We start from the raw sequence: 27,352 nt of genomic DNA on the forward strand, positions 1-27,352 counted from the left end.
CATCTACTTGCCCCGAGCATGCACTTCAGGAGTTTGAGTGTGGACAACAGGTGGGTTTGGGCACAAATTCAATTCGGACACAGTTAGAGTCAGCAGCATAGACGTACATGACCTTCCCATGGGCTGGAATCCAAGCCCTGCATATCCAACCCACGTGACATTTGCCTTAGATAAAGGCAGAATGAAATGGCAAGATGACAAGAGGGTGTGGAAAGCACAGTCAGGAAAGCCAAGGACCTCCGATTCCAGCCCCATGCAAGAGACATCTCTCATCCCTGTAAGTACTGAGGGCAGGTACTGCAAGAGGGTCTAAAGCAAGCAAGGGATACAGCTCTGGGGGGGGTGGGGGTTTAACACCGGATGGCCAATCCTGGGAACTGTTTGTCCAGCAGCTCTGCGGCAGTTCTGTTTGTTCTAGTTCTATTTTTGCTCCTGTAGCAGTTGTGGGGATTTTGTAACCAATAGGTTTTGTGTCAGGGAATCTTTTGCTTCACCAACAAGGGTCTAGAAGTCAGGACTCCTGGGTTGTTTTCCCACCTCTGCGACCTGAGAGAGTTCTAGTGGGTTAGAGCAGGAGGGAGTGGGACCCAGGATTCCCGGGTTCTATTTTCAGCTCTGGGAGAGGAGTGAGGTGTAGTGGTTAGGAGCCAGAACTTCTGGGTCCCATTCCCAGATGTACAACTATCAGTGTAGCCCTTAATTAAAAACTAGACAGTGAAATCTGCCGTAGAGAGTATGTCACCCCTGTGGCAGGTCATGACCTGACCAGCACACCTGCCTCAGTTTCCCCCTCCAGTCACTCAATAACTTCATTTCAGGCTCTCTTGTCTCAATATGATTCCCACCTTGAGGCTGGCTTATTACAACCTAGTCCGAAATAGTCCATAACAAGAGCCCCAGACATAGTCCACTTCTGCCCCCAGTGCAGCTACTCATTAAAAATCAAGCTGCCCCACACCACGGTGCCCCACATACCAGCACCTTCAGCCCCAGACTCTGTTCGTTCTCTCCTGTCCTTGTACCAGGATGGCCACCCCAGCCCTTCCAACAGGAACACAGCCCTGCTTTTCCCAGCAGGAACCCACTCAGCCTCTCCGCTGGGACCCTCCCTCAAGCCCCTTGGCCCTCTCGTTGTTCCTCAGGGTCCAGCTCTCCAGCCCTGCAGATATCAGCAGATCAGCCCCTCCACTGCCCTGCTGTCTTCAGCCCTCTCCAGCCCTTGTCTCTGGCTCTGAGCCAGCAGGTAACACCCTCTGCAGCTGCTGCTCCAGCCCTGGCTCGGGCACACCACCCAACAAACCTCTCTTGCTGCTCGCCTACTTTCAGCCTTCTTCCATGAACCACCTTCTGCTTCCTTCCAGGAATCCTGCAGTCCGCAGGTCTCAAGCACTTCTCACCTGAGTCTTTATAGCCTCCAGGTGCTGTCCTGCCCTCTTAATTGGCTAAACAGGAGCACCTGGACCTGCCAGCTGCCTTGTGCCAGGGTGATACAAAGGAAACCGCCATGGGAATGTGGCAGCAGCCCCGAGCTTGACTCATGCATCTCAGTAAGATTGCGCAGTGCAGGGACGCCAGGGTTACCCCAGGGTTAGAGTTGCTGGACTGTCTCGCCCTCGCCAGTAGCAGAGGGACACAGGACTGGAAGGGATGAGTGTGTGCACGTGCACGTGCAATGTGGGCTTATTGTGGCATGCAGGGCTCAGACTGGGATTGTACGCAGTGGTGTAGTGCAATGTCACCTCTCTCCACTTGCTGTCTTGCTCGCCGAAGTCTCAAGGTGTCCTGGTTGAGAAACAAACCTAAATAACTGGACTGAGTGTAACTGACGTGACACCTGCTTGAGTCTGCAGAGAGCCTGAGCCAATTGCTCTGAGAGAGGGGGAACTGAGTGTAGCTAGGAGTGTATGGGCTGAATGCTGGCATTGCTGAGTGACTTCTCATCTGCCACTGGTTGGGTTTGTGAACATGGAGTCACTTTGTCTCCAGGTCCAATCAGCCCTGGCTATGGGATTTCACATGGTGGCCCCATCCAGGGGTCTTTACTGGAATTAAGCCAGGGATGAGGCCTGGCAAGTCAGTAATGAGGTGGCATGAAATGGGAGTATATACAAGTGCTCATCCTTTTATTAGCCTCTAAACTCCAGGGCTGCTCAGCTCCAGCCAGTCCCATGCTGGTTCTATTTGGCCTCTGGCAGGGAGTGAGAGTTTCATGGCTAGAGCAAACCATGGCATCAGGACCCCTGGGTTCTACTCTTCGTCTCACAGAGGGGAGTGGTGGCCAGTGCTTAGAGCGGGGGACAGCGTCAGAGCTCCTGGATTCCATTCCCAGCTCTGGATGGGGATGGGGTCTAGTAGTTTGGGAAGGTGGGAGGAACTGAGAGTCAGAATTCCTGGATTCCATCCCCATCTTGTGGGCCGGAGCATGGGAGATTGGGAGCCACAAATCCCCAAACGGCAGAATCTTAAAGCATATTCCCCTGGGGATCTGAGATGCACCAGCTCAGAGCTAAGTTTGCCCTTTTCTATGAGTCTTCTCCCTTCCCCTCCAAGTCAGCAGCAATAGCGGGCCAGCCTGGGCTAGCTGCTCTTTCCATGGCAGGGCTGGCGTCACCTGATCCCTCCCCCAGACCGTCCTGCCCGCGTCAAAACCTTGCTGCCCTGCAGTGTGAACTCTAGTGAGTAACGGGGCTGTCTGTGGCTCTGACACCCATCTGCAACCACTTACACTCATTAAAGAGGAGCGCTCCTCTCTCGACCTCCTGCCCCACAAAGCAGGCTGAGGACCCAGCCCCCCCGCCGCCACGCCAAGACGATCATACCGTAAGTACCGGCTGCAAAAAGAGCCCCAAGAACTGTCAGTCAGACCTGTTAGCTCAGCTGAGCTCTGCAGCTGTTTGTCTGTTCCAGCTGGGCCATGCCTGTCCTAGTATCACTCTCTCTTTGTGGGGTGTGTCCAAGGGGTGCAGGGTAGCGTCTGGGCATCCAGTTACTGGGTCCCCCATGAAGGTCAGCTCTTGGCATGTGTCCTTGAGTTAAATATAGTCTTGGCCAGGCTGGCTGGCAGGAAGAGGAGGTCCTGTTACACTGCAGCTGGACTTGTTTCCTCTCAGTGAAGTTAAAATCAGGGAAGGATATCACTCTTCATGAATTACAGTGCCGCATTCTACCCTCACAAACCAGCTGCAGAGCAAGAGGGATTTGGTTGCTCAGTTACCAGGCATCCAGACCTCTTGATCTGCGGGAACCTCTTAAATTCTGGGCTGATTTGCTCAACACTGTGACAACAGATAGCAGACGTATCCTGCAGTGGGCGATATGAGGCAGACGGACCTTGGGAGCTCAACTGAGGTTGGCTGGAAAATGTTTGGGTTTTTTTTCCCCCTCATGGAAAGTTTTTGATGAAATATCAAGCTTTTTTTTTTAATCAAAACCTGCTGAAAATTGAATATTTTTTCATTAGAAACTATGTATTTTTAGCCAAATGCTGAATAATTTTGGTCAAAAAAGGAACAGTTTTGAATAGGGTGACCATACACGCCGTTTTGGCTGGGACAATCCCGGCTTAAAAGTTGGCAAGAGCAAACGGGACAAACGCACAGTTTTGCCAAAAAAAAAGTGGGGTGTAACCCCTATTAGGGAGTGGAGGAACGTGTGGGATGGAGGGGGGGCACGCAGCATTGCCAACCCTGGGTGGGAGAGAGGGCTTGGGAGAGCAGCTTGGGCCGAGCCAGCCCTTCACAGGCGGGTGGAAGGGGTGGGGTTCGGGCCGGTCCCCCGCTTCCGGGGGAGAAGAGCAGCTCGGCTGGCCCCATGCAGTGTCCTGTTTTCCCTTTGGGAAAATATGGTCACCCTAGTTTTGAATCAAAATTGCCAGAAACTGATTTTTTGGCCCCAAACTGACAAAATCTGAATACTGAAATAATATATTTTAGTCAGAAACTACCAAAAGTTGAATATTTTTGACTGAAAACTGCATATTTTTGGCCAAAACAGAGATCTTTGCAGCCAAAACTGATGAAACCAAAACAGTTTCACTTTTTCATAGAAATAAAATCACTTTTTGGTCTTTTGTAGGAACTATGATTTTTAAACACTAAAACTTGAAGATGAACATTTCTTTCCATGAACATTTTCGTTATGTCAAAACCCCAATTTCCCTTTTGAAAAAAATGTTTTGATGGAAAATTTCCCCCTGGCTCTTATTCCCAGTGGCAAAGGAAAATCCCGATTTTTGAGCCAATCTCGTAATGTCTCTTGCAGCTGCACGCCTGAGTTTGAACACGCGGGGTTGTGGCAATACTGTAACATTTCTGTTTTAAAATCCATTTATATTATTTCTGGCTATTTCCCCTTGCAAGACTCTAAAACATTTCCTCTCTGTGATGGGGTTCCTGGGGTGCCGCCTGGCCTGTGGGACTCTGTCCCTCCAACCTGGGGTATCCTCACGCACTGTGATGCTGTATCAAGTTACAAATCTCCAGCAGGCCCTGCACCTATACAGCCATCCACAGACAGGGACACACTCAGAGTTATATTAATGCTTCTCCCAGCCAGTCATGTAAGATCAATAGGGAGGTTCCAGCCAGTTCCCATCAGCTCCCTAGCCTTGTACCCCAGAACTGTACTGTCCTGCCCTGGTCAGAAGCCTGAGCAGTGTAAGTTCGTTACCCAGTCCACCCCCCCGCCCCCAATGTGGAGAGGGCACAGACTAGCCTTTGTAAACTGAGCTGAGATTTCCCAAGCACTTCAACCAAAACAGAGTTTTAGGTAAAATAGAAAACATATTTGTTAACTACAGAAAGATCGATTTTAAGTGCTTATAAGTGGCAAGCATAGAGATCAAAGTTGGTTACCTAAGAAATAAAATCAATTCACAGTTTAGGTCCTATAAACTAAATAAGATTTGAATGGAGCAGTGTCTCACCCTGATAGATGGTACAAATGTGTCACAGATCTTCAATACACAGGCTGGAACTCTCCGCCAGCCTGGAACCACCCTCCACAATTCAAAGTCTTTGTCCTCCAGACCTTTCTTCCAGGTGGTGATTGGGGGGTGAGTGAGGCCAAGCCATGATGTCACTTCCCCTCTTTATAGTTTCTTCCAGCTTGCTGGAAGAATCTATGGTTGTGACATGGGTGTCCACCCCCATTGGTCAAGCATTCTCTATCCTCTACATGATATCTCTGAGAAGTCTCCATTGTATACAGCTCCTGGGATAGTGGATTCTATTTAATGGGCCATCAGCACGTCTGGCTACTCCATTGTTGTACCTGAAAGGTTCATTGCGGGTGTTCCCAAACTCACAACACTTTTCAATAACACACACATAGAAAAACTTCATAACTTCACATACAATGACAACACATACAATCCAACAGGATATTAATGTTCAACAGATCAAGGCCTTTAATGTGATACCTCACAAGGCATACTTTGTGCAAAACATGTGAATTATATGACATGGGTCTGTATGGGGATTCTAGGGTGTGGCTTTGAGCTACAGTGTGTCATGCTCTCCTTCCTTGATGATATTTATGGCAATGAAACTGCCTCGCCTCTGGTCCAATTTTAGCTTTTCTTTTCCAGCAATGAGCTAAACAGGTTCCCCAGGAACCACAACAATCCAGTGTCCATTATGCTACTTAGATGTGATGCAAACACCTAAGTTTCTTTTATCAATTTCTCAGGATTTACGTAGGTGACACATTTGACTTAGTCAAGGGGAAACTGAAATCTTAATTTCTTTAAAACAAAGAAACGTTGAGAAAATAAGTCATTCTGCTTCTGAAGCTCAACGAAAATGCCACTTAAAGGGGTAAGTACTTACTGAAATGGCTTGTATATCAGAATAACTTGCATTGGGCTTCTCCTTTATTCATAGATTCACAGAACCATAGATTCCAAGGCCAGAAGGGACTATTGTGATAATCTAGTCTGACCGCCTATCTAACAAAGGCCAGCAAACTCCCCAGAATAATTCCTAGAGCAGAGCTTTTAGAAAAAACATTGAATCTTGAGTTCAGAATTGTCAGTCATGGAGAATCCACCATGACCCTAGGTAAGTTGTTCCAATACTTAATTACTCGCACTGGTAAGAAGGAACATTTCGACTTTGACAAATTGCCATTTGCGGATGGAAAAATGTTGCATAGAATCATAGAACTGGAAGGGATCTCGAGAGGTCATTCAGCCGTCACCTGCATTCAAGGCAGGACTAAGTATTATCTAGTCCATCCCTGACAGCTGTTTGTCTAACCTGCTCTTAAAAATTCCCAATGATGGAGATTCCACAACCTCCCTAGGCAATTTATTCCAGTGCTTAACCATTCTGACAGTTAGGAAGTTTTTCCTAATGTCCAACCTAAACCGCCCTTGCTGCAATTTAAGCCCATTGCTTCTTGTCTGATCCTCAGAGTTTAAGAAGAACAATTTTTCTCCCTCCTCCTTGTAACAACCTTTTATGTACTTGAAAATTATTATCACGTCCCCTTTCAGTCTTCTCTTCTCCAGACTAAACAAACCCATTTTTTTCTATCTTCCCTCATAGGTCATGTTTTCTAGACCTTTAATCATTTTTGTCACTCTTCTCTGGACTTTCTCAAATTTATCCACATCTTTCCTGAAATGTGGTGCCCAGAACTGGACACAATACTCCATTTGAGTGGAAGAATTACTTCTCGTGTCTTGCTTACAACACTACTGCTAATACATCCCAGAATGATGTTCACTTTTTTTGCAACAGTGTTATACAGTTGACTCATATTTCACTGATTTTTTGGCCCCAAACTGACAAAATCTGAATATTTAAATCACATATTTTCAGTCAAAAACTACCAAAAGATGAATATTTTTGGCTGAAAACTGCATATTTTTGGCCAAAACAGAGATTTTTTCAGCCAAAACTGATGAAACCAAAACGGTATCACTTTTTCATTGAAATAAAATCACTTTTTGGACTTTTGTAGGAAATATGATTTTTAAAAATGAAAATGGATCCTTTCCATGAACATTTTTGTTATGTCAAAACCCCAATTTTCCTTTTGAAAAAAACATTTTGATAGAAAAATTCCCCTGGCTCTTATTCCCAGCGGCAAAGGAAAATCCCGACCAAGTTCCCAACCCTTGCACAGCCAGAAGGCGGCGCAATCTCAGGTCTGCCCTGAGATTCCGCACCCTGTAAGCCATAGACCTTAGTGATGCATGAACAAATAGCCCATCTGGAGACCCTGCCCCAGGTGCCTCCTAGTGGCAGGGAGAAGTACCCTTCATAACCCACATGCCTGAGCCAAATCCTTTCTCCAGCTTCTCTTAGACCCCCGGCCTCTGAACCACTCACCCTTCTGCTCATTTTAGTGGCTAACCTCTCTCTCTGGTTAATTGCACCATCTTCATTGTACATTACACATCTTCCCCGCATCTGATCCAGAGTCTCCTACAGCTGCAAACTGGACCAGCTGGGTTCCTTAGCTCCAGGGGCAGAAGCTGGTGCTTTGGGCTCTGGTGTTTGTCAGGTCAATCCCTTCTAGCAGGTGGATCGGCCACCCTGCTATGCTCTCAGAGTCTCTGTGGTGAGGGATTCCCTGGTGGAGGGGTAGGTAGGTAGGTTTGCTCCTCCCCCTCTCACCAGTCATGCTGATTTTGCTCCAACAGGTGGAACCGAAGCCTGGGGACCTGATTGAGATTTCCCGCTTCGCATATCGGCACTGGGCCCTCTACGTGGGCTACGGATATGTCATCCACTTAGCTCCCCCCAGTAAGCACCCTGCCTGGCTCTGCCAATGTGTGTGTGTGTCGGGGGGGAAAGCCTGAATAGAGGGTGCTGATGTACGGCTGTGCCTGGGGTATTGTCGATATTGGGGATCGAGCCTGGGACCTCTGGGTCTAAGCTCATTAAGCCTTCACGGCTTGAGCTCATATAGATGGTTTATTAATATCCTCTTTCTTGTTATGTTACACTTTGTTCCCACTGTTAAGACTAAACACTACTTTGGTGTATGGCAGTGTCTGGTCGCTGCACACACCACAGGTCACAGGCTCCCAAAGGGAAGAACTGCAGGTGCCAATCCCAGCTGGACCTGCAGAGTAGGCAGGGCTGATCAACAGGATGCCATAGCCCAGGGCTCGGCTTAAGAGTAGGAGAATCATATGATTCCACCCCCAGAGAGGTAAAGGCCCGAGGCCTGACACCTGAGAGGGTGCACTGGGGACAAAGGTGCAGCCAGCCCTGTAGCTGGGACACGTGCCCTGCTTGGCTTGGTCTAAGACACATCCCAAGTGATCAAGTATCAGAGGGGTAGCCGTGTTAGTCTGGTTCTGTAGAAGCAGCAAAGAATCCTGTGGCACCTTATAGACTAACAGAAGTTTTGCAGCATGAGCTTTCGTGGGTGAATACCAACAGACCAACAGAAGAAGTGGGTATTCACCCACGAAAGCTCATGCTGCAAAACTTCTGTTAGTCTATAAGGTGCCACAGGATTCCATCCCAAGTGATGGAGACTCCAGGGAGGGATGGAAATCCCAAAGTCCATCCAGATCTGTTAGCACACGGTCCATGTGTCTGTCCCGGATCCCCAGGTGAGGTCACCAAAACTGGATTCTCCAGCCTGATGTCCGTGGTGGCTGATAAAGCCGTGGTGAGAAAGGAACCCCTCTGGGCGGTGGTGAAAGACGATGACTACTGGGTCAACAACAAGCACGACGGGAAGCTGCCCCGGCGGAGTGTGGACCAGATTATCCAGGAAGCAAAGTCTCTGGTGGGGAAGACGATGCCATACAGTGTCACCAGTGCGAATTGCGAGCACTTCGTCACCAAGCTGCGCTACGGTGTGGCCAGAAGTGACCAGGTGGGGGCGGAGTGGGCCCTGCTGTGTGTGTGTGTATGTGTGTACACACACATGCCATGTGAGGCCCTGCTATGTGTGCCCATGTAACCCAGACACCTCCTGGGTGTGGTGTTCTGTCTAATCTAGTGGTACCGAGCCCACTTAGAGATTAATGAGTCTGCTCTACAGCCATAGCTAAGGGGCAGTTGGATTTTAGCTCATGCAGTAGAGGCTCATGCAATAAGATCCAGAGGTCCCAGGTTCAATCTGACCGAGGGTCTGTTGGTGTTATACACAGACCCCATCCGAGATAGGGGCCCTGTCGTGCTGGGCTTTGCACAGACACACAGCGAGAGACAGTCCCTGCCCTGATGAGTTTACGATCCAACTAGACAAAGGATGGGAAGAGAGGCCCAGAGCAGGGAAGGGACTTGCCCAGGGCCAGGAGTAGAGCCCGGAATAGAACAAAGGGGACCAGAGACTCAGCGCAACTCCTGAACCACAGTTACGCTGCGCTGCCTCCACTGAACTGTGGAGGCCGGATGCTCTAAAATGGACTTTACCTCAGTGTGGTTCTTGTGCCATTTACTGCTGCGTTTAAACCCCCCTGGGCTACCCAGGGCCTCCTGACCATGTCTCTTCTGTTCTTTGCAGGTCCGAGATGCCATGGTTGCAGGGGCGGTGGGGATTGTGGGCATAGGAGCCCTTGTGGGAGTTGCTACATTCATTGTCTCATTGCTCTCTGACAACAAGCAGGAGGATGAATAATGCAAACGTTGGCCTGGGCCAAAGACCTGAGCAAGAACCTTGGGAGCTGATCTTTGCTGGAGCTGGCTTAGCTTCTCACCTGCTTTCTCCTTTGGGATCACTGCCTTGGGAGTTTGTTCTAATGGTTAATCACTGGCACTGTGAAACATTGGTGCCTTATTTCTAATTGGAATGTGTCTGGCTTTGACTTCCAGCCATTAGGTCTTGTCCTGCCTTTCTCTGCTAGGTTAAAGAGCCCTTTAGTGCCTGGGATTTTCTCCCCTCATGAAGATACTTATACAAAGTAATCAAATCACTTCTCAACTGAAGCTAAACTGATTGAACTCTTTAAAGCTCTCACTGGCAGGCATTTTTTCCAGCCCTCAAATCATTTTTGTGGCTCTTCTCTGCACTCTTTCCAATTTAGCAACATGAATGTTAAAGCAACTAGTGGTTTTGGACATGTGGGACATTCTTGGTGAGTGTGTGTATAAATCTAGCCAGAGAGATTCTGCAGCAGATCTACAAGCTTGCACCAGCATTAACAGATTGTCTGGGTCATGCTGAACCACATGTTGTTAAAGAAATAAAAGCATTGCTCACATGCCTGAGACTTGGGTACGACTGCTCTCTGAAGGCGTTATACACAGGCATGTTTAACAAACACTCCCGAGAAGCCGCAGATCAATAATAATGTCTTGTGATATTTGTTGCTTTTCTTCAAGCCCCAACTCCTGGAGTCATGTGAGTATGAGGCAATCTCAGCTTTCAAAAGGTTTCTAGCCCTCCTCTGTGCAGAGAAGGGCTTGAACCATGAACACCATGACACCAGATGGTAAACACAAAGAACCCCAATAGTTGTACTTGTTAAAAAGAATTTACACATCTCCTGATCTTGGGTGTGGAGAACTGACTCCATGGTTTTGAATGTGATGATTTGGGGCTGGCAATGCTAGAACTCCCATCAGCATAATTACTGAAAACTCCAGTTCGTTCCCTGATTGCTCAGTCAGGGCCATTCCTGTGCATGCTCCTGAGCTCTGTTGTACTGAGGGGAGACCCCAGCAGGGGTATCAATCAAGCAAATTATTTAAGTGCATACTGTGGCAAATTGCCAACACTATTATGATGGGTCTCGCGCTTTCTCTTCTTTGGGGGGGGTTCAGGGTGCCATTTCTTGCCCCTGAATTGGAATATTAATTGCCCCACTAGTGTCCTAGAGGAGGGGAGTGGAGAGGGAGGGACCTGGGCCCGCCCTCTACTCCAGGTCCCAGCCCAAGGGCCCTGAGGATAGTGGTCAACCACTTGAACTGATGGTTCCTTCCCCTGGGCTACTTCCTTCTCTTGCCCTTCAGCTTGTGGGGGGCTTCCTGCCCTCCCTCTGCACAAGCCAGGTGGCCCTTACCTAGGGTCTTGGACTTCTTAGCCCACCGCAGCACTTCTCCAAACTTTCCTCTGTTTCCCTTCAAACTGTTCTCTGCTCCAACACCAATCCTCTCTGCTCCAACTCCTCCAAACTGTTCTCTGCTCCAACATCAATCCTTCCTGCTCCAACTCCTCCCCTGTCTGATTGAAGCAGGGGGTTTTTTATCAAGTGACTGACTGCAGGTGCTCTAATTGGCTTCAGGTGCTCTAATTAATCTATAGCAAACTTTCTTCCCTCTACAGGGAATAAGGCTCCCTTCTAACCTTCTCCTGCTGCCCTCTGGCCATGCTGTATCACAATACTTAACTTTAAGCATCCAAGAAGTACCATTAACTAGCTGGGCATGGATCAGACCCACTGCCCGAACAAAGGAATGCCCCATAGCCCATTTCCCAACCCACTGAGCCAGCCAGTCCCCCCACCCTAGGACTGGATTGGAGCTGCCACCCCTGAGAAAGGAAAGACCCTGTATCCCAGTCCCCAAATCCCTGAGCCAACCGTCCACCCAACTTCCGGCTGGATTGGAGCTGGCACCCCCTAGAGAAGAAAGGGCCCAGATCCCATTCACTATCCCTCTGAGCTAGTCAGTTCCCCACCCTGGGGCCAGATTGGACCCAGCACCCACTAGCATTTGACCCACCCACAGCCTGAGCCATTCTGAAACCAGGGCCCGCATATAAGGTCAGTATCTCACTTTCAGTTTCCTTAGCTGAATCTTCCCTGAAACCACGTGGCTTGTTAGAATCTGAGCAGCAAATGTCAATTGGCTGAGTCATCAGCTACAGAAGGAAAATACATTCCAGACCCTGGGCCCTGGTGAGGCAGGCAGCCAGTCTCCCAGCCTCACGCTGGACTGGAGCTGGTGCACCCTAGAGGGGAAAGGCCCCATCCTCCATTCCCTGCCCCCCAAGCCAGCCAACCCCCTTGATGAAGCAGGTTTGCAGCTGGTGCCCCTGTCACAGATCCAGTGGCGTTCCCCTCCCTGGCCACTTGCCAGGCTGTCCTGGGGGGAATCCCAGCCTCTGGATCCCTGGGTATCTTAAGCTTCCCTGGGTCTCAGCAGGCTGCAGCCGTGATTCCTCCCTTGGCCTCTCTGGCACATTGCCTGGGCCCCAACCCTCAGTCTGTCACCCCTTCACAGAAACAGAGCCCCTCAGCCCTCCTGCCTTAGGCCCCCACCTCCTGTGCTGACCCCAAGACACCCCAATTGCTTAATCACACCTCCCCCAGACTCCCACCGAAGGTGTGCGCCTTCCAGCTCCCCATGAACTCCCTCAGAGGCACATGGTAGGTGTAGCACATAACACAGACACTCTGCACACAGTTCTGTGACACTGTTGCTCCTTCCTTTTATGCACACGAGAGAGACACAGATCCACACAAAAATAATAACCCCGCCACGCATGTCCCATCCCTTAGGAGTGCGGGGGCCACCTGTGTTCAGGTAGGCATCGTCCCCCGGCCTCAGCCAGCTCTGCAGCAGCTTCCCTCCCCTTAAGCCTGTGAAAAATCAATGGGCAAAGAGCAAACAGTGCAGCTCCTGCTCTTTATAATCTTCCAGTCTCTGGTCAGGTGACTTCCTGGGAAGCCTCAACAGGTGACCTTTCCCTGACAACCAGTTCTCCAGGATGGGAGCGCTTCCTTTCTGAATAGCCGAGGGTCCAGTTTTAATGACCCTCCATTGTTAGGCCTTCCCCACCCCTACCCCCATTGGAATTTTGGTCCATCCTGGAGGTGCAAGTAGGGTGACCAGACAGCAAGTGTGAAAAATCAGGACAGGGGGTGGGGGATAATAGGAACCTATATAGGAAAAAAAAACCCAAAACTGGGACCATCCCTATAAAATCGGGACATCTGGTCACTCTAGGTGAAAGGCCACCAAGAAAGGCAAAGGGGCTGCACCTTCCCCATGGAGTTTGCCACTTGGGAAAACTACGTGCAGAGAGCTCAGAATCTCACCCAGGATCCCTCAGCTGTACAGACAGATTCCCGAAATTATCACAGCATGGCACAAACACTCAATGTAGATGCAAGTGGGGGAATTGGTCCCGCTATTGTGGGCAACTTTCCTGGCTTATACACTCCGCCGGTGAAATGGGCTAGTGAAAGGATGTGAGTCCTCGCTCCCACTCCCCCAGAGGCCTGCCTGACCTCCAGGGCTTCCCTTCCACACTCCTGTGTGGCAGACTCCTCGGAACCCCGACAAAGCTGGGCCCAGAATTCCTGAGGGCTCGACCCCCAGGCTTGTTGTGGTCACTTAGGGCAGGGGCTAGGGTATCCCCACTCTGGGGTGCTCTCTCCGCACTGGACTCTTCCCTGACCCACTGATCATTACATACAATTCAAAGCTAATACGATTTAGTAAACAGCAACCAATGTAAAAAGCAAGAGAAAGATGGGAAAGGTGAAAGGAAACCCGGTCCCCCCGCCCTGTGGCATGGGGACACCACAACCAGCCGTCTCTGGAACGTAAGGGCCGTTCGCAGCCTGTCCCTCACCTGTCCCAGGCCCCCACCCAGGTGCTGGCTGTGCTCCAGGGGTGCAGCAGCTCAGACACTTGTTCTGGCAATGGCCACACACCCTCTGGCGATAGGTGGCAGGACCCTTCTTCTCCTGTGAATCCGCCCTCCTAGTCCGGCCTGCAAGACCTCCTGGCTGGGGGCATCTCCCTGCACTGGCCCGCTGCCCAGGGTCCCCCTCGCTCTCCCCAGCTGCTCACCACACCTGGCTCCAGCCCCAGCACTGCTGCCACTACACCTGTGTGGCTCTGATCCTAGGCTCAGCTCCGCCCTGCTCTCTCCTTAGCTCGCCCCTCTGGCCAGGCAGCTCCAGCTCACTTGGAGGACAGGACCCCCGGCCTCCTGACTCCCTCATTGGGCTGCCTGCCTTGTCAATCAGGCTGACCTGGAGCATTGGCCTCTCCCCATTGCCCCTGGGGACAGTCAGTCTCAGGGGACTGTCAGTCTCAGGATCCTGATTTCCCATCAACCCTTCCCCTTTCTTTTGGTTCTGGGAGCTGGCCAACCCCCCCCCCCCACTAAGTTTTAGTAAGGGGCCCCCTTCCACAGAGGCTGGGGGAGCAGAATGAGCAGACACAATGAATAGCACAGACACATGGAATTGAGATCAGGACCCCCATCATGCCAACCACTACACAGATCCCCGCCTGAGGTTGGGGCCCCGTTGTGCTGCTGGGCACTGCCCAGACACCAGCGAAGATCAGGGTCCGTGTTGGGCCAGGCACTGCACAGACGCACAGAGAGGCTGTGCTCTGAGGACCTTACAATCTAAATACACAAGACAGTCAGAGGAAGGATTATTTTTTAACGGGACCTCTCAGCACAACAAAAATAAGTCTGCTCGCAGAGTTGCAAGCTGGGAACTGGCTGCTTTTTTAAACTACATAGTTCACAACAGCATGGGGAGGAAAATGCCCACCCACTGTCCACTCAGACAGGAGGACGGGAGAGATGGAGCATGGCTCTAGCCCATAGGACTCTGGGTAACCCAGTTAATATAAAGTTAACTTTACTACGGATTATTATCCACGTTTTGCCATTGGAGATACAGGCAAGGGGGGACCTATGATTCTCATAAGGATTCAAAGGCTTTCCAAATTAGAATGCAAGTATTCCAAGACTTTTCAAATGAGGCAACAATTCCAGTGGGATTTGGGGTGGTAACTTCTTGACACTCCTTTGAACATCCCAGTTTAAGGCCTGCGCACCTCACAGATGTTGTACCCGCATCACCGTGGCTGTTAGGGGGTGATATTGTTAACAATACTGGTACAACCTCTGTGTGCATGCATTTAGACCAGCATAAAGATGCCTCATTCTGGTATAGATTACTGCCCTGCAGGAAGAGGACTAAGGAAGCAGGGATGCAGTGTGGCTTAGTAGGTAGTGCAGTGGCCTGGGACTCAGGTGGCCAGGATTGCCACTAACCTGTTGGGTGACCTTGGGCAAGGCACTTGCTCGCTCTGTGCCTCAGTTTCCCCACCTGTAAAATGAGGGTAATTCTGCAGAACTGCTTTGAGAGCCATGAATGCCAAGTGTCACAGAAGAGCTAGGTAGCTCTCTGCTACAGGTCTAAGGCACCTCTGTAAATGCTGTGCAGAATAAACTGTTCACTCACCAGACCACTGGGGGAAATCCCCCACAAGGGTGGGCAGCTGTTACTTGGTAACCAGAGATGGAGCAAACAACCCCCTGTGATGTCATGATAAGTCCTCCACATCCCCCTCCCCAACAGACAATGTTACATTAACCCACTACAGGGAAGGCATGAGCACCTCCTACAGGTACTTAGTGGTGGACAATCCAAGGACGGAGGGGGTATATAGCTGAGAAGGAGGTTGGGCCAGTGGATTTAGGTGTCCTGAGCTTTGATCCCATCTCCTGCTGTAGTGCTGGGTAAATTGCTTTGGCCCTGGGGTTTCTATGAGAGACAGCGTGGTCTATTGGGGGCAGGGAAGTGACACAAGGAAGCACTCAAAGCCACACAGCAGAGCCAGGAATAGCTCCAGGTGTCCTGAGCCTCAGTCCAGCACCCTAGCCACTGGGCCCACCTGCTTCTGCTGTCTTGGGGGTTGTTATCAATGTGGTACATGCCTTTGTTTTAGCTATGCCAATAGGAAGCCTGCAATGCGACCAAGATGAATGATGAGACGCGAAATAATTCCACCTCCTGCATCAGGGTGAAGATCCCCTCCATCCATGTAAGTGCGGCCACACGCCCAGCCACATTCATGACTTTTGCTCATGATCTGGATAACGGTGAGCCCTGAAGTCAGTGGCACTTTCTGGGTCCTGTGCCCTCTAGTGCCTTCTGCAATGTTTGAGCCACACAAAGCCACCCAGGGAGAGCCAACCCTTCCCCCACGTAGCTCCACTGGGATGAAATAAATAAACAGGGTTATGGTTCCCTTGAGCTTAGGTTTCATGGGGTCAAATCCAACCTGCCAGCACCCCATTAAAGAGCATGGGATGCTGCATTAATAGGTCACCTAGCAATGTCTGCAGGGATGGTGCTCTTCATGACCCCCCCATCAAAATATTATCTGGTCCTATCAAGGAACCCCCAGTTAAAGCCAGCAACAAGATCTGCAGGGATGAGAATGGAAGCTGTGGGGAATTAGGGACATGGGCCAGATACTGCTCTCAGTGCTCCTGGGGTAGATCCAGAGTCACCCACTGACTGCAATGAGGGTCAAGGCTGGATTCTGATCTCAGCTCCCCCTGGGGTCCATTTGGAGTCATCATTCACTGCAATGGAGTCAGTCCTGGATTCTGATCTACTTATGTCTGGTGTAAATCCAGAGTAATTCCAGTGAATTTTACTGGAATAGGGCCACCTTCTGATCTCATAAGAACATAAGAATAGCCATACTGGGTCAGACCAAAGGTCCATCCAGCCCAGTATCCTGTCTGCTGACAGTAGCCAATGCCAGGTGCCCCAGAGAGAGTGAACCTAACAGATAATGATCAAGTGATCTCTCTCCTGCCATCCATCTCCACCCTCTGACAAACAGAGGCTAGGGACACCATTCCTTACCCATCCTTGCTAATAGCCATTAATGGACTTAACCTCCATGAATTTATCTAGTTCTCTTTTAATCCCTGTTATAATCCTAGCCTTCACAACCTCCTCAGGCAAGGAGTTCCACGGGTTGACTCTGCGCTGTGTGAAGAACTTCCTTTTATTTGTTTTAAACCTGCTGCCCATTAATTTCATTTGGTGGCCCCTAGTTCTTATATTATGGAATCAAGTAAATAACTTTTCCTTATTAACTTTCTCCACACCACTCATGATTTTATATACCTCTATCATATCCCCCCTTAGTCTCCTCTTTTCCAAGCTGAAAAGTCCTAGGCTCTTTAATCTCTCCTCATATGGGACCTGTTCCAAACCCCTAATCATTTTAGTTGCCCTTCTCTGAACCTTTTCTAATGGCAGTACATCTCTTTTGAGATGAGACTACATCTGTATGCAGTATTAAAGATGTGGGCGTACCATGGGTTTATATAAGGGCAATAAGATATTCTCAGTCTTATTCTCTATCCCTTTTTTAATGATTCCTAACATCCTGTTTGCTTTTTGACTGCTGCTGCACACTGCGTGGATGTCTTCAGAGAACTATCCACGATGACTCCAAGATCTCTTTCCTGATTAGTTGTAGATAAATTAGCTCCCATCATAGTGTATGAATAATTGGGGTTATTTTTTCTAATGTGCATTACTTTACATTTATCCACATTAAATTTAATTTGCCATTTTGTTACCCAATCACTTAGTTTTGTGAGATCTTTTTGAAGTTCTTCACAGTCTGCTTTGGTCTCAACTATCGTGAGCAGTTTAGTATCGTCTGCAACCTTTGCCACCTCACTGTTTACACCTTTTTCCAGATGATTTATGAATAAGTAGAATAGGATTGGTCCTAGGACTCACCCTTGGGGAACACCACTAGTTATCCCCTCCATTCTGAAAATTTATCATTTATTCCTACCCTTTGTTCTCTGTCTTTTAACCAGTTCTCAATCGATGAAAGGATCTTCCCTTTTATCTCATGACAACTTAATTTACATAAGAGCCTTTGGTGAGGGACCTTGTCAAAGGCTTTCTGGAAATCTAAGTACACTATGTCCACTGGATCCCCCTTGTCCACATGTTTGTTGACCCCTTCAAAGAACTCTAGTAGAGTTCTCCTGCACTCTAGTTCATGTAGCGTAATCCCACTGAAGTCAATGAGGTTGGGGCTAGATCTTGCTTTCGTTTAAACTGGTCTAAAACTGGAGTAACTGCAGATTGATAGCAATGGGGGAAAAGTCAGCGTCTTATCCCACTGGAAACCCATGGTGTTACTCCAGATTGATAGCACATTCTGGCCCTCCTTGTTCATGTGTTCTTGATGATGCGCCTTTCCCCTTTGGAGAGCCCTTTCCTATGTGGCCACAATTCATCAGGACTCCCTAATGGCAACGGATCCCCATATCTCCTCTCCCAGGTGGAACTCAAACCCGGTGACCTGATTGAGATCTTCCGCTCATGCTACCAGCACTGGGCCATCTACGTCGGTGATGGCAAAGTCGTCCACCTGGCTCCTCCTTGTAAGTGCCCCCCTTCCCTAAACGGGGAGGTGTGCTCTGCTGGAGGCTGAAGGTGGGTCCCTGCCATGGGAGTGCCACTGCATGGGAACCTCTCTTAGGGTTTTCTACCTGCAGAGGAGCCAGTGCTCTGTGCAGGATTTGGGGATCCCATGCCATGGGCGCTGCAGCCCTTGTGTGCCTTGGAGGCCAGCTGCATGAACGTTCAGCAGTAGTGACTGCCATATAGCAGAGTGTAGTACTGCCTGCTGGCACTGGGGGGAGCTGGAACTGCTTTGGCCCTGAAGAGTGTGTTAGGGCCTGCTGCCATTGGGGGACTCAGTGCTCCAGCCTCTGGAGGCTGCACTACCCCTGGGCCGGCTGTCACCTCCTGCAGGGGAAGGGGACTGCAGGCAGCACAGGGTGGAGGTGCAGAGCAGAGATTGGCTGTATGCAAAGCTTCCTGCTGCCTCTGCTCCTGGTGGGTGGGTGGGGGATGCCCATGTATCAGCCACTGTCCCCAGCCTCTAGAGATGCAAGGAGAGCTTTGGGGAGATGCAATTTTCCCCGGGCACGGTGGAATCTCTCTGCATCATACCTGGCTCAACGCCGACTCAATGGATCTCGCTCTGCCCCACCCAAGGTGAGCACCCCATGGACGGCGTTGCCAGCGTCCTGGCGGCCCTGTCCGACAGAGCCTTTGTGAAGAAGGACTGGCTGGAGGAAGTGGTGCGCAAGGACCGCTACCGGGTGAACAACAAGCACGACGAGACGCACCCCCCGCTGCCGGTCTCCAAGATCGTCCGGTGGGCCGAGGAGCTGGTGGGGCGCGAGATGCCCTACAACCTGACCAGCCACAACTGTGAGCACTTCGTCATGGAGCTGCGCTACGGCGTGGCCATGAGTGACCAGGTGGGTGTGAGGGGGAGGGACAGGGCCTCACGCCAAATCGATTCCACGCCGGAGCATCTCAGCAGCTACCTCTGGTCCCCTGCCTTGGCGCCTCTTCACAGCCCCAGCTGGCTGCTGCTGCCGCCTTTCCTTTCCGTATTGCAGCTCTGCGTTAGTAGCGAGGGGCTGTAGGGGTGGGCGGGGGACAGCAGGATTCATGCCCCTAGGATGGAAGATCTTGACCTATCCTGTGGCTTCCCTGGATTGGGTTTTTGCAGCAAGTGCTGCTTGATGTCTCATGGGCTAGTCGGACGTCTCAGCTCCCTCCTTCCTTTCCGCCTAGGATGACCAGATGTCCTGATAAAATCGGGACTGTCTCAATATTTAGTTGTTTGTCCCCATTTGTCCTGATATTTTGTCCAGGCCCTTTTTGTTTTTGCTTCGGCAGCGGCACTCCGGCTTTTTTTTTCTCCTATGTGTCCCGGCATTTTGTTCTTGTCATCTGGTCATCCTATTTCCACCTCGCTTGCCCCAAGCCTGTAAATGACCACACATGGGAAACCCCATGTCTGATGGGCACTTTGTTCTGTTCTGCAGGTCACGGAAGCTATAGCCATGGGCACTGTGGGGGTGATGGGCGTGGCGGCAGCTGTGATCAGATCCATGGCTCAGAGACGCAAGCATCGGAAGGAGTAGCGGCAGATGGAGGGAGTGGGGTTCGTACCCGCACTGGCTTGGGGCGATTAACCCGGCTCTCATCCTTTATCATCAGATTGTTTTCAGTGGAAGATGAAAGCTAAATGAGATTTCGTGAACAAAGCTGCCCCGTAGATGATGCCCAGTTGTATCCCAATAAACTCACCTTGAGACCCCTGCATCTTGCTGTCTGGGCTGAAAACATACAGAAATGTGGCTCATAGCTTGTTGCGTTGTGCTGTGATTTCCCATCTTCTCTCCCAAAGTAAGCCGAGTTGGGCTGGCTCAGTGCTTTCACAGATGAGCTCCTGGGAAATTGCACTGATTCAACAGGAGATGTTCTGAGTGAGGTGATCCCTTTCTGATGAGGTGTAAAACCAAGATCATAATCATGAAAGATCCCAAGGCACTTTTTTGAAAGAAGCTCTAGGGTTTTAACCCTTGTGCCTGGTCAAATTCCCACTGGGATCATTTCATTCTGTCTTCTTACATTTCTCTCTGTAGTTTCAAATAGATGCAGAACTCACTCAGCTTCCTTAGCTGGCGGGTAGTATTGCTGTTAAACACTTGTAGTGTTCCACTCCAGAAGCAGCTGCATCTCAGTGCTGGATGAGGGATCTTTGTATAAATAACCCCCATGCCTCACCTCAGAGATGGCTTCATCTCAGCTTTGGGTGGATAAACAGCACCTGCCCCCTACCAGAGACAGCTGCATCTCAGCATCGAACAAACAATCCCCGCGTAACCAGCAGTCATGTTACATCCCAGAGGGGGCTGGATCTCAGCACCGAGAGATCCTTGTATAATTAGCTGCAGCACAAAGCAATGCCACTGAGCTGGGTGTAAGAACTCACTTTGCTCATCTGAAAATGTATTATTTAAAAAAGAAATCCTGATTTTTGAGCCAATCTCATATCTCTTGCAGCTGCATTCCTGAGGTTGAACATGTGGGGTTGTGGCAATACTGTAACATTTCTGTTTTAAAATTCATTTATATTATTTCTGGCTATTTCCCTCTAGCGAGGCGGTGTGGTCCCTCGCTGCCCCTGAGAGGGACAAGCCTCTTCGGACACCAAAGTGTGCAGAGCCAGTGAGTCCTGCGCCAGCCCCCTAGAGGTCAAGGTGCAGGACAGGAAGTATAAAAGCCCATCCCCAGAGCTCACCAGAGAGGCCACGCCTCCGGCTTAGCTCCTCTTTGGGTGACCCTGGTGACCTACGGCGGACCCGAGGACTGGCCTGACCTGCTGACGCCCGATACCGACCAGAACCTGGAGGCACTGCCGAGCCTGCCCCTCGCCAGTTACCCAGAGGACCCCCACGGTGCTTAACCCCCTGGAGGAACTCCCCGACCTGACCCTCGCCAGTTACCCAGAGGACCCCATGGTGCTTGACCCCACATGGAGGATACTGTCTGGACCCAGATACCTCCAGAGGGAGAGTTAGGAAGTAGCCTGGAGGCAGCTAACCAGAGTCTGGCTGCAGCACTGCCAGAGCCCGTGTCAGTGTGTTGCAGCCAGGATCCCTATTGACACAGGAGCAGGCCTTCTGCCGCTGCTAGGGCCCTGGCTGGGACGCAGAGGATTGGGTGGGCCTGCATCCCCCCCGCTACCCAACTTGTGGGTGGGAGTCTCCCCCTCCTCCAGGCTGCTCTGAGCTGAGAGGCTGGGCTGGTTGTTTACCTGCTTTGCTCAGCCCCTGCCTGAGGGCCTGAGCCATTGACTCTCTGTTGCCCCATCCTGACCCAGGGCCTGGGCCTGCTAGTTAAATACTGTTGCTCAGCCCCTGCCTAAGGGCCTGGCCTTTACCTCGCTATTGCCTGCTGACCACAGGCCGGGTGCGAATAACTGTCTGTGTTTGCCTCTATTGCTGCCGCGGCGAGAGACTCCTGTGGCCAGGCTAATTCCCCGTCAGCAACGGGAAGGAAGTAGCAAGGCAGTGTGGTCCACCGCCACCCTGGAGAGGGGTGAGCCCCAGCCACCCCTCTACATTCCCCTTACAGCACCCTGAGCATTTCCTCTCTGTGATCGGGTTCCTGGGGTACAGCCTGGCCTGTGGGACTCTGTCCCTCCAACCTGGGGTATCCTCACACACTGTGATGCTGTATCAAGTTACAAATCTCTAGCAGGTCCTGCACCTATACAGCCATCCACAGACAGGGACACACACAACAGAGTTACATGAATGCTTCTCCCAGCCACTCATGTACCATCGATAGGGACATAGGAGCCGACTCCGTTGGTGCTCTGGGGCTGGAGCACCCATGGGAAAAAATTAGCGGGTGCTCTGCACCCACTGCCAGCCAAGCTCCCCCCACCACCTTCCCCCCCACCAAATGCGCTGCATCCCCACTCCTCCCCCTCCCTCCCAACGCTTCCCGTTGTTAGGCCTGAATAAAGATGTAGCACAAAAACCAGTTATGTCAATCTGACTGAAGTCAGCATGTTTCATAAAGCCCTGGGAAAAAGTGAGATAAGAAAGGGAGGTGCAATCCTCAAGTTACCAGCTGCGTTAACTCCTGTCTTCCAGTGTCTGGTGCTTGGCAACTATGCTGATAAGAAAGTTGCTGGGGCATCACAACTTGCTTACATTATAAAGAAAGACAGATGTGCTTTGTTATTAGGGTTTGTTACTAACCAAAGGGGGGTGGGATATGGGTTGTGTGAAGTGAATAATTTATGACGTAATAAAACTGTCTATATAAGCTAATACTAAGCTGTAAAGGGGGGGCTGGTTCTCTTCGGATACGAGCAGTTCTTTACTGACACGTGCACTTGTCAATAAAGAGCTTTTGTTTTGGACCTTGCTGGTGTTGTCTGTCTCTCTGCGGTCAGACAACGAACTTTGCTGTTGGGGTTCGAGTCCCCGACATCTTTGGCGACTCCGCCGGGACTTTGTCTGACTCTCCGGCGGGGGATCAGACTCTGAGGCAACGCAGCGCGCATCCTCTGATTTAGAGGAGCCTTGCCTGGTAATCTGATCTCTGCGTCGGCGATAAGGCGAGTTCTGTGAACCAGCTGAAGCTCGTAGAAATCCAGCAACATCCACCTACCCGTTGAGTAGGGTTAAGGTTGCCTGGGTTAGAGTCCCAGTGCAGATTGTCGGGGTTAGAGTCCCTGACAACTTAGGTCTGGGTTAGAGTCCCAGTCCAGGTCTGGGTTAGAGTCCCAGTCCAGGTTTGCACAGGATCCAAGTAGTCTGGGTTAGAGTCCCAGCCTGGGTTTGAGACCCAGTCCAGGTGTTCGAGTCCCCTGGAGAGGTAAATGAGCGCTCGACGCGGGAGGTGGGGGTTAGAGTCCCCTTACAAAATGGGACAAGTTGGCAGTAAGTGTCTGGGGGACGCCCCATTGTCTCTAATACTTAAAGATTGAAAGAAGATTTCTGGAACCGGGTAGCTTTTGGAGCTGTATGTTTAAAGCTGTATGGAGAGCTCTTGTAAAAATCCCCCAGCATATGCCCCAGAGCCACACTGGGAGGAAGACTGTCCGTGGGGACGTCTGTCTCTCTTGGGCTCACGCCATCTGAATTTATTGACTGTGCAGCAAGATATGATGCATCGTGGTAATAGGAAATAATGGCCTGTGTGTGTGTGTGTGTGTGTGTGTGTGTGGAAAATGGGGGAGGGACAGTCTAAATATTCCACCTCACCCCCTAAGGGTACCCCAGCATGTTACATGTACGTACATTATGGTCTTAAAACCTGCAGGTATTTAGAGAATTGGAATCTTTACACGCGTGAAAATCTATCTAAACAATGCCCATTAGAAGGTACCTTTAATCTAGATAAGATCATATATCTCAAAGGAGCTTTTAATCACCAAAGAAAAGCCTCTGACACAGTGTGAGCAATTTGTCTAGGAACGGGTTAATTTGAAATTCAGCCTGACTTGGTGAAACTGGAGAAGCCACAGGCTGGAATCTGAACTGGACTCTCTGAAAGAGACACTGCAGGAGATTCCAGGGTGTAAAAAACAGCTCTCCCAAGAGCGGAAGCATGTTGGAAATTCTGGACAAGCTGTATACAGGATAATCTCCCGTCTGCCTATTCCCCTTCTCTGAACGTTATACAGACGTGGCCAGTTTGGACATGTGTGAGTATTAAAGTGGCTTAAGGGTTGAAGTATTCATGTTCTTCCTGAGTAATGTGGGAACGTTCCCAACACTCTTCATTGTTGTTTTATTATTTTTAATTAAGCTTTAAAATTTGATTATATGGTGTGTTCCCCCAACGTCCTGCAGTAGATAAATTGGTAACAAATTTGTCACAGTTTGGTGAGCAATTGAGAATAGGGGAGCCCTATAGAATTTACACCATCTATCTGTTTTACCTTTGTTATTTTGTGTTTCTTTTGTTTGGTACTGTTGGTGTTATATGTTGAGGGTTGCATGATTAAAGGTGAGCCTACTCTCAGCTGCAGTAAGTCTCAGAACTGGAGAGGGGTTTAGCATTTTTCTCTCCACCCTGGTTGACCGGAAGGGTGGCAGGTGGATCTGCCCCCAGTCGTAGCAGGACTGGGCAATAGAGTAGTTGGAGAAAAGGGCCGAGATGTGTACTTGATAACTAGAATTGAGCAATTAAGAGCATGGATCATGAACCAGGCGGCAACTCAAACCTGCGCCAGGGCAAGTTGCAGACCTTGAGACAGGATTTCCAGTTAGAAAAGGAAGCCCTGGCTAAGCAAGTACCAGTCCTTCAGGGACTTGTTAAAATTTAACCATTTGTGCTCAGCATATATTGTAACAGCAGTGTGTTTGCTACAAGAGGAAATTAAATAGTTCAACGCCAGTGGGCCATGTGTTTTGCCCAGGTGGCAAGCCTCACAGGGGAGGACTCGAGTAGTTTTGTGACTAGAAATGTTTTAGGGAAAGGACCAGAAGGGTGGGGGCTACTTAAAAAGCCCACCCTCCTAGCTAACTGGTCGTGGAATACGTTGGTACCCATGGAAAGAAACGGTTCAGAAAAAAAAAAAAAAAAGGATCGGGCCCAGGCGGCCAGGCAACAGACAGAGAGCTTGGAGAACAGGTTGGAAACTTTTAGGGTGTAGTGAAAAAAACAAAAACAGAGTAAGTAAGTATACGCATGTGGGTTCAAATACTCAGAAGAATATTTGGAATGGTGATCTGAGTTGGTAAGTGGTTGTTGAAAGGACAAGCAAGTGATTTAAGGCACAGTGAAAAGTTAACTCTATAGTTGCTGGAGGGAACAGCAGTTGAATTTTGTAAATGTACTAAAGTAAAAAGTTCTTGGTGTCTTTGAAATGTTTGTAAATAAATTCAGGCAAAGAAATTATTAGATTGCAATCATTTGGCTATGAACAATTTTGTTAAATTAGCTGAAGAATGTATCCAGTGCTATGTAATTAAAATTGTATTAGGCTCTAAGAGCACTGTGAGTGATGATGTTTTCTTTCAGTGTTTACAAGCAGGAGTTACAAGTAAAAAGTGAGCCAGCAAGCATCTGTATTAATGCAAATTATCTAATTAATATGGGGTAATTCCCTTGTTTTGCCTAAAATCAACAAAAGTCTTTGTATATTTTTAGTAATGATTGCCTGCCCAGAAGGGGTAGGCTTCTGTTTCTGTCTTTCAGATAATCAGAGAACACTGATGCCGGCTGAACAGCATTCAACGTACCATGATTTGCTGGCACAGTAAAAATTGTGTTTTGTGTTCTATGTTCTGTCTTGTGGTGTTTGTCTTGTGGCCAAAATTGATGTGTTTAATATTTTTATGGGATGGTCTGATTTAAAATCAAGCAGCAGTGTTGGATTAAAATGCAGATATTTGTTTTGTTCAACTTAGAATACAAAGTGTTTGGATGCATCAGAAAAATGTGATATACTAAAGTCTTATACATTTTCTTAAGTAGGAGAAAGATACTACATTGGCCAAAACTTTTAATTGACAATTGTTATTGAAATTTGCATATTAACAGTCTTTGAAAGCAAGGACATGGAAAGTTAACCCACTCCCCATATTGTACATGGGATCCTTCTGGCTACCTCAGACTTCTAGCCAGAGGGCTGGGGATGGTGGACAGCTATTGGCCTACAGTTTGTATTAAATGAACTCATCGAAGTGGGTGTGCTTGTCTTGGTTTGTTGTTCTCAAGCTTTGTAATAACATTATTTTAGTGAAATGGTATATGTGGCATATATTAGATAAGACTAATGTACTGTATAACAGCAATGTGTATGTGTTCATTGTTAACAAATGGTGTATAAGTAAAATGTGAAAGTTTTTTTGTAGGTTAAAAAAAAAAAAGGCAAGAAGGGAAAAAACAAACAAACAAGTTGACTGAAAAAAAAATAGATAACATGCTCAGTTTAAAGCTGAGACGCTGACTTTGTTCAAGGACACTCCTCACAGCTAAGACTTGGCTAACCCTCAAAAGGAACAAGGGGGGGACTTAAATTTGCCCATGCAGCTATACAATTTGTAAAATCTGCAAAGACACTAATGCAATGTGTTAGGTTTTTTTTCTCACAGGTAAAGAAGAAACAACCCAAAGATCCTAGCAGCCTGCCCCTCCTTGGAACCACGAGACTGGGTCTACATAAAGATCCATCAACGAAAGACTGCCCTGGCTCCATGCTGGAAAGGCCCGTATTGAGTCCTGCTGACTACCAACACCGCTGTGAAGTGCCAAAGACTGACTGTTTGGACCCAGGATTCTCTCTGCAAAAAGACCCCTCCACCTCAGAAGAATTCTCCTACTGATGATAAGCCTATTCTTTTTTTCTAGTTCTATTGTGCTTCTGAACAGCATGGCAAAAGGACAAGGTAACGTGCTGGTTGAACCTCTCCCTTGTCCACGGACAAATCTATTGTGCCTTTGAATTTTTCTAAAAGAAGCAAAACCATTACAGGGTGATGTACTCATAATCTCTTCCCTGTAGAATGCTAAACTACATCTGTTTTGGGAAAGAAGAAAAAAACACTCACTCCACTGACATTGCCAAAGTCCAGGAATTCCTGACCAGAAAGGCCATTGAGAACTGACCCTGGTGACGAAACAAAGAATTACACACTGGCAGGACTAAATTTGTGGGACTTATATTTGGAACTGTGGTATTAATTGGATTTTGGGGTTTATTCTACAGGCTGCGCCCTGTGTTTTGGATAAATCCTTCAGCATGTATTGCCCTCCCTCATTGCATTTTGAATAACATTGTCCTTATCCAGTTTTCAGATCGCTTTTACATACCCAGATTGCTCACAAGGGGCTGCCATTAGATTAGCACAACAGAGGGCCTGGGTTATTTCCTCTGGAAAGAAAGAGAATTGACCAAATCCCTGTGGTCTAGGGGCCAATGGTACACAGCCATTTGGAATATTCTTAAAGGCCAAGGAAATGATGAGAAATTGGGCCAACTAGAAAAGGCCACTAGACTTATTTTTGATGCTCAGCTATCTTAAGTACAGGCTGGAGTTGGTGAGTTACATGTCATTTCCACCCTTAGTTCTGTGACCCAGAAGTTACTGACAGAGATGGTACTAAATATCACTGAGGCTGGAAAGGCATTGCAGTGGGATCTAGTATGTTTAAATTGATCCTGAGCACTGGACTTGGCCCACTGCCCTTACAGACACACAGGCGTACCATCTGATCTGTGGTCATGAAGACATTCTTGGACACTTTCTGGATGGAAGTGTGGACATTCACAGTGCTCCTTCCAAGCATATG

The 27,352-nt window shown here is 49.1% G+C and overlaps 2 protein-coding genes and 1 long non-coding RNA gene across 9 annotated transcripts; 2 read left to right on the plus strand and 1 right to left on the minus strand.

Moving 5' to 3' along the window:
• The first annotated feature begins 201 nt into the window (after window positions 1-201).
• On the plus strand, window positions 202-10,181 carry LOC123373797 (phospholipase A and acyltransferase 3-like). 4 transcript variants are annotated; one of them, XM_045022943.1, is made up of 5 exons: window positions 202-277; window positions 5,757-5,816; window positions 7,652-7,754; window positions 8,576-8,844; window positions 9,478-10,181. In XM_045022943.1, exons 2-5 carry the CDS (start codon window positions 5,802-5,804, stop codon window positions 9,589-9,591), a joined length of 501 nt encoding a protein of 166 aa, XP_044878878.1. In that variant the 5' UTR covers window positions 202-277; window positions 5,757-5,801; the 3' UTR covers window positions 9,592-10,181. The 4 variants fall into 4 exon arrangements, with proteins under 4 accessions (XP_044878878.1, XP_044878881.1, XP_044878880.1 ...); XM_045022946.1 differs by having other exon boundaries at window positions 8,576-8,754; XM_045022945.1 differs by having other exon boundaries at window positions 210-277; window positions 5,689-5,816.
• LOC123373799 lies at window positions 534-3,497 on the minus strand. Of its 2 annotated transcripts, none has more exons than XR_006580860.1 (2): window positions 2,866-3,497; window positions 534-1,782 (listed from the first exon to the last, which is right to left on the minus strand). It is a non-coding gene; the product is annotated as an uncharacterized LOC123373799 (long non-coding RNA). The 2 variants fall into 2 exon arrangements; XR_006580859.1 differs by having other exon boundaries at window positions 2,726-3,497.
• A 5,048-nt stretch (window positions 10,182-15,229) lies between the features above and the next one.
• Window positions 15,230-19,841, plus strand: LOC123373794 (phospholipase A and acyltransferase 3-like). 3 transcript variants are annotated; one of them, XM_045022940.1, is made up of 5 exons: window positions 15,230-15,299; window positions 15,621-15,716; window positions 18,003-18,105; window positions 18,725-18,943; window positions 19,570-19,841. In XM_045022940.1, exons 2-5 carry the CDS (start codon window positions 15,654-15,656, stop codon window positions 19,770-19,772), a joined length of 588 nt encoding a protein of 195 aa, XP_044878875.1. In that variant the 5' UTR covers window positions 15,230-15,299; window positions 15,621-15,653; the 3' UTR covers window positions 19,773-19,841. The 3 variants fall into 3 exon arrangements, with proteins under 3 accessions (XP_044878875.1, XP_044878877.1, XP_044878876.1); XM_045022942.1 differs by having other exon boundaries at window positions 18,725-18,993; window positions 19,570-19,811; XM_045022941.1 differs by lacking the exon at window positions 15,230-15,299 and adding an exon at window positions 15,343-15,411.
• The last annotated feature ends 7,511 nt before the right edge of the window (window positions 19,842-27,352 follow it).

Source organism: Mauremys mutica, chromosome 7, assembly GCF_020497125.1.
Source record: "Mauremys mutica isolate MM-2020 ecotype Southern chromosome 7, ASM2049712v1, whole genome shotgun sequence".
Taxonomy (NCBI): Eukaryota; Metazoa; Chordata; order Testudines; family Geoemydidae; genus Mauremys; species Mauremys mutica.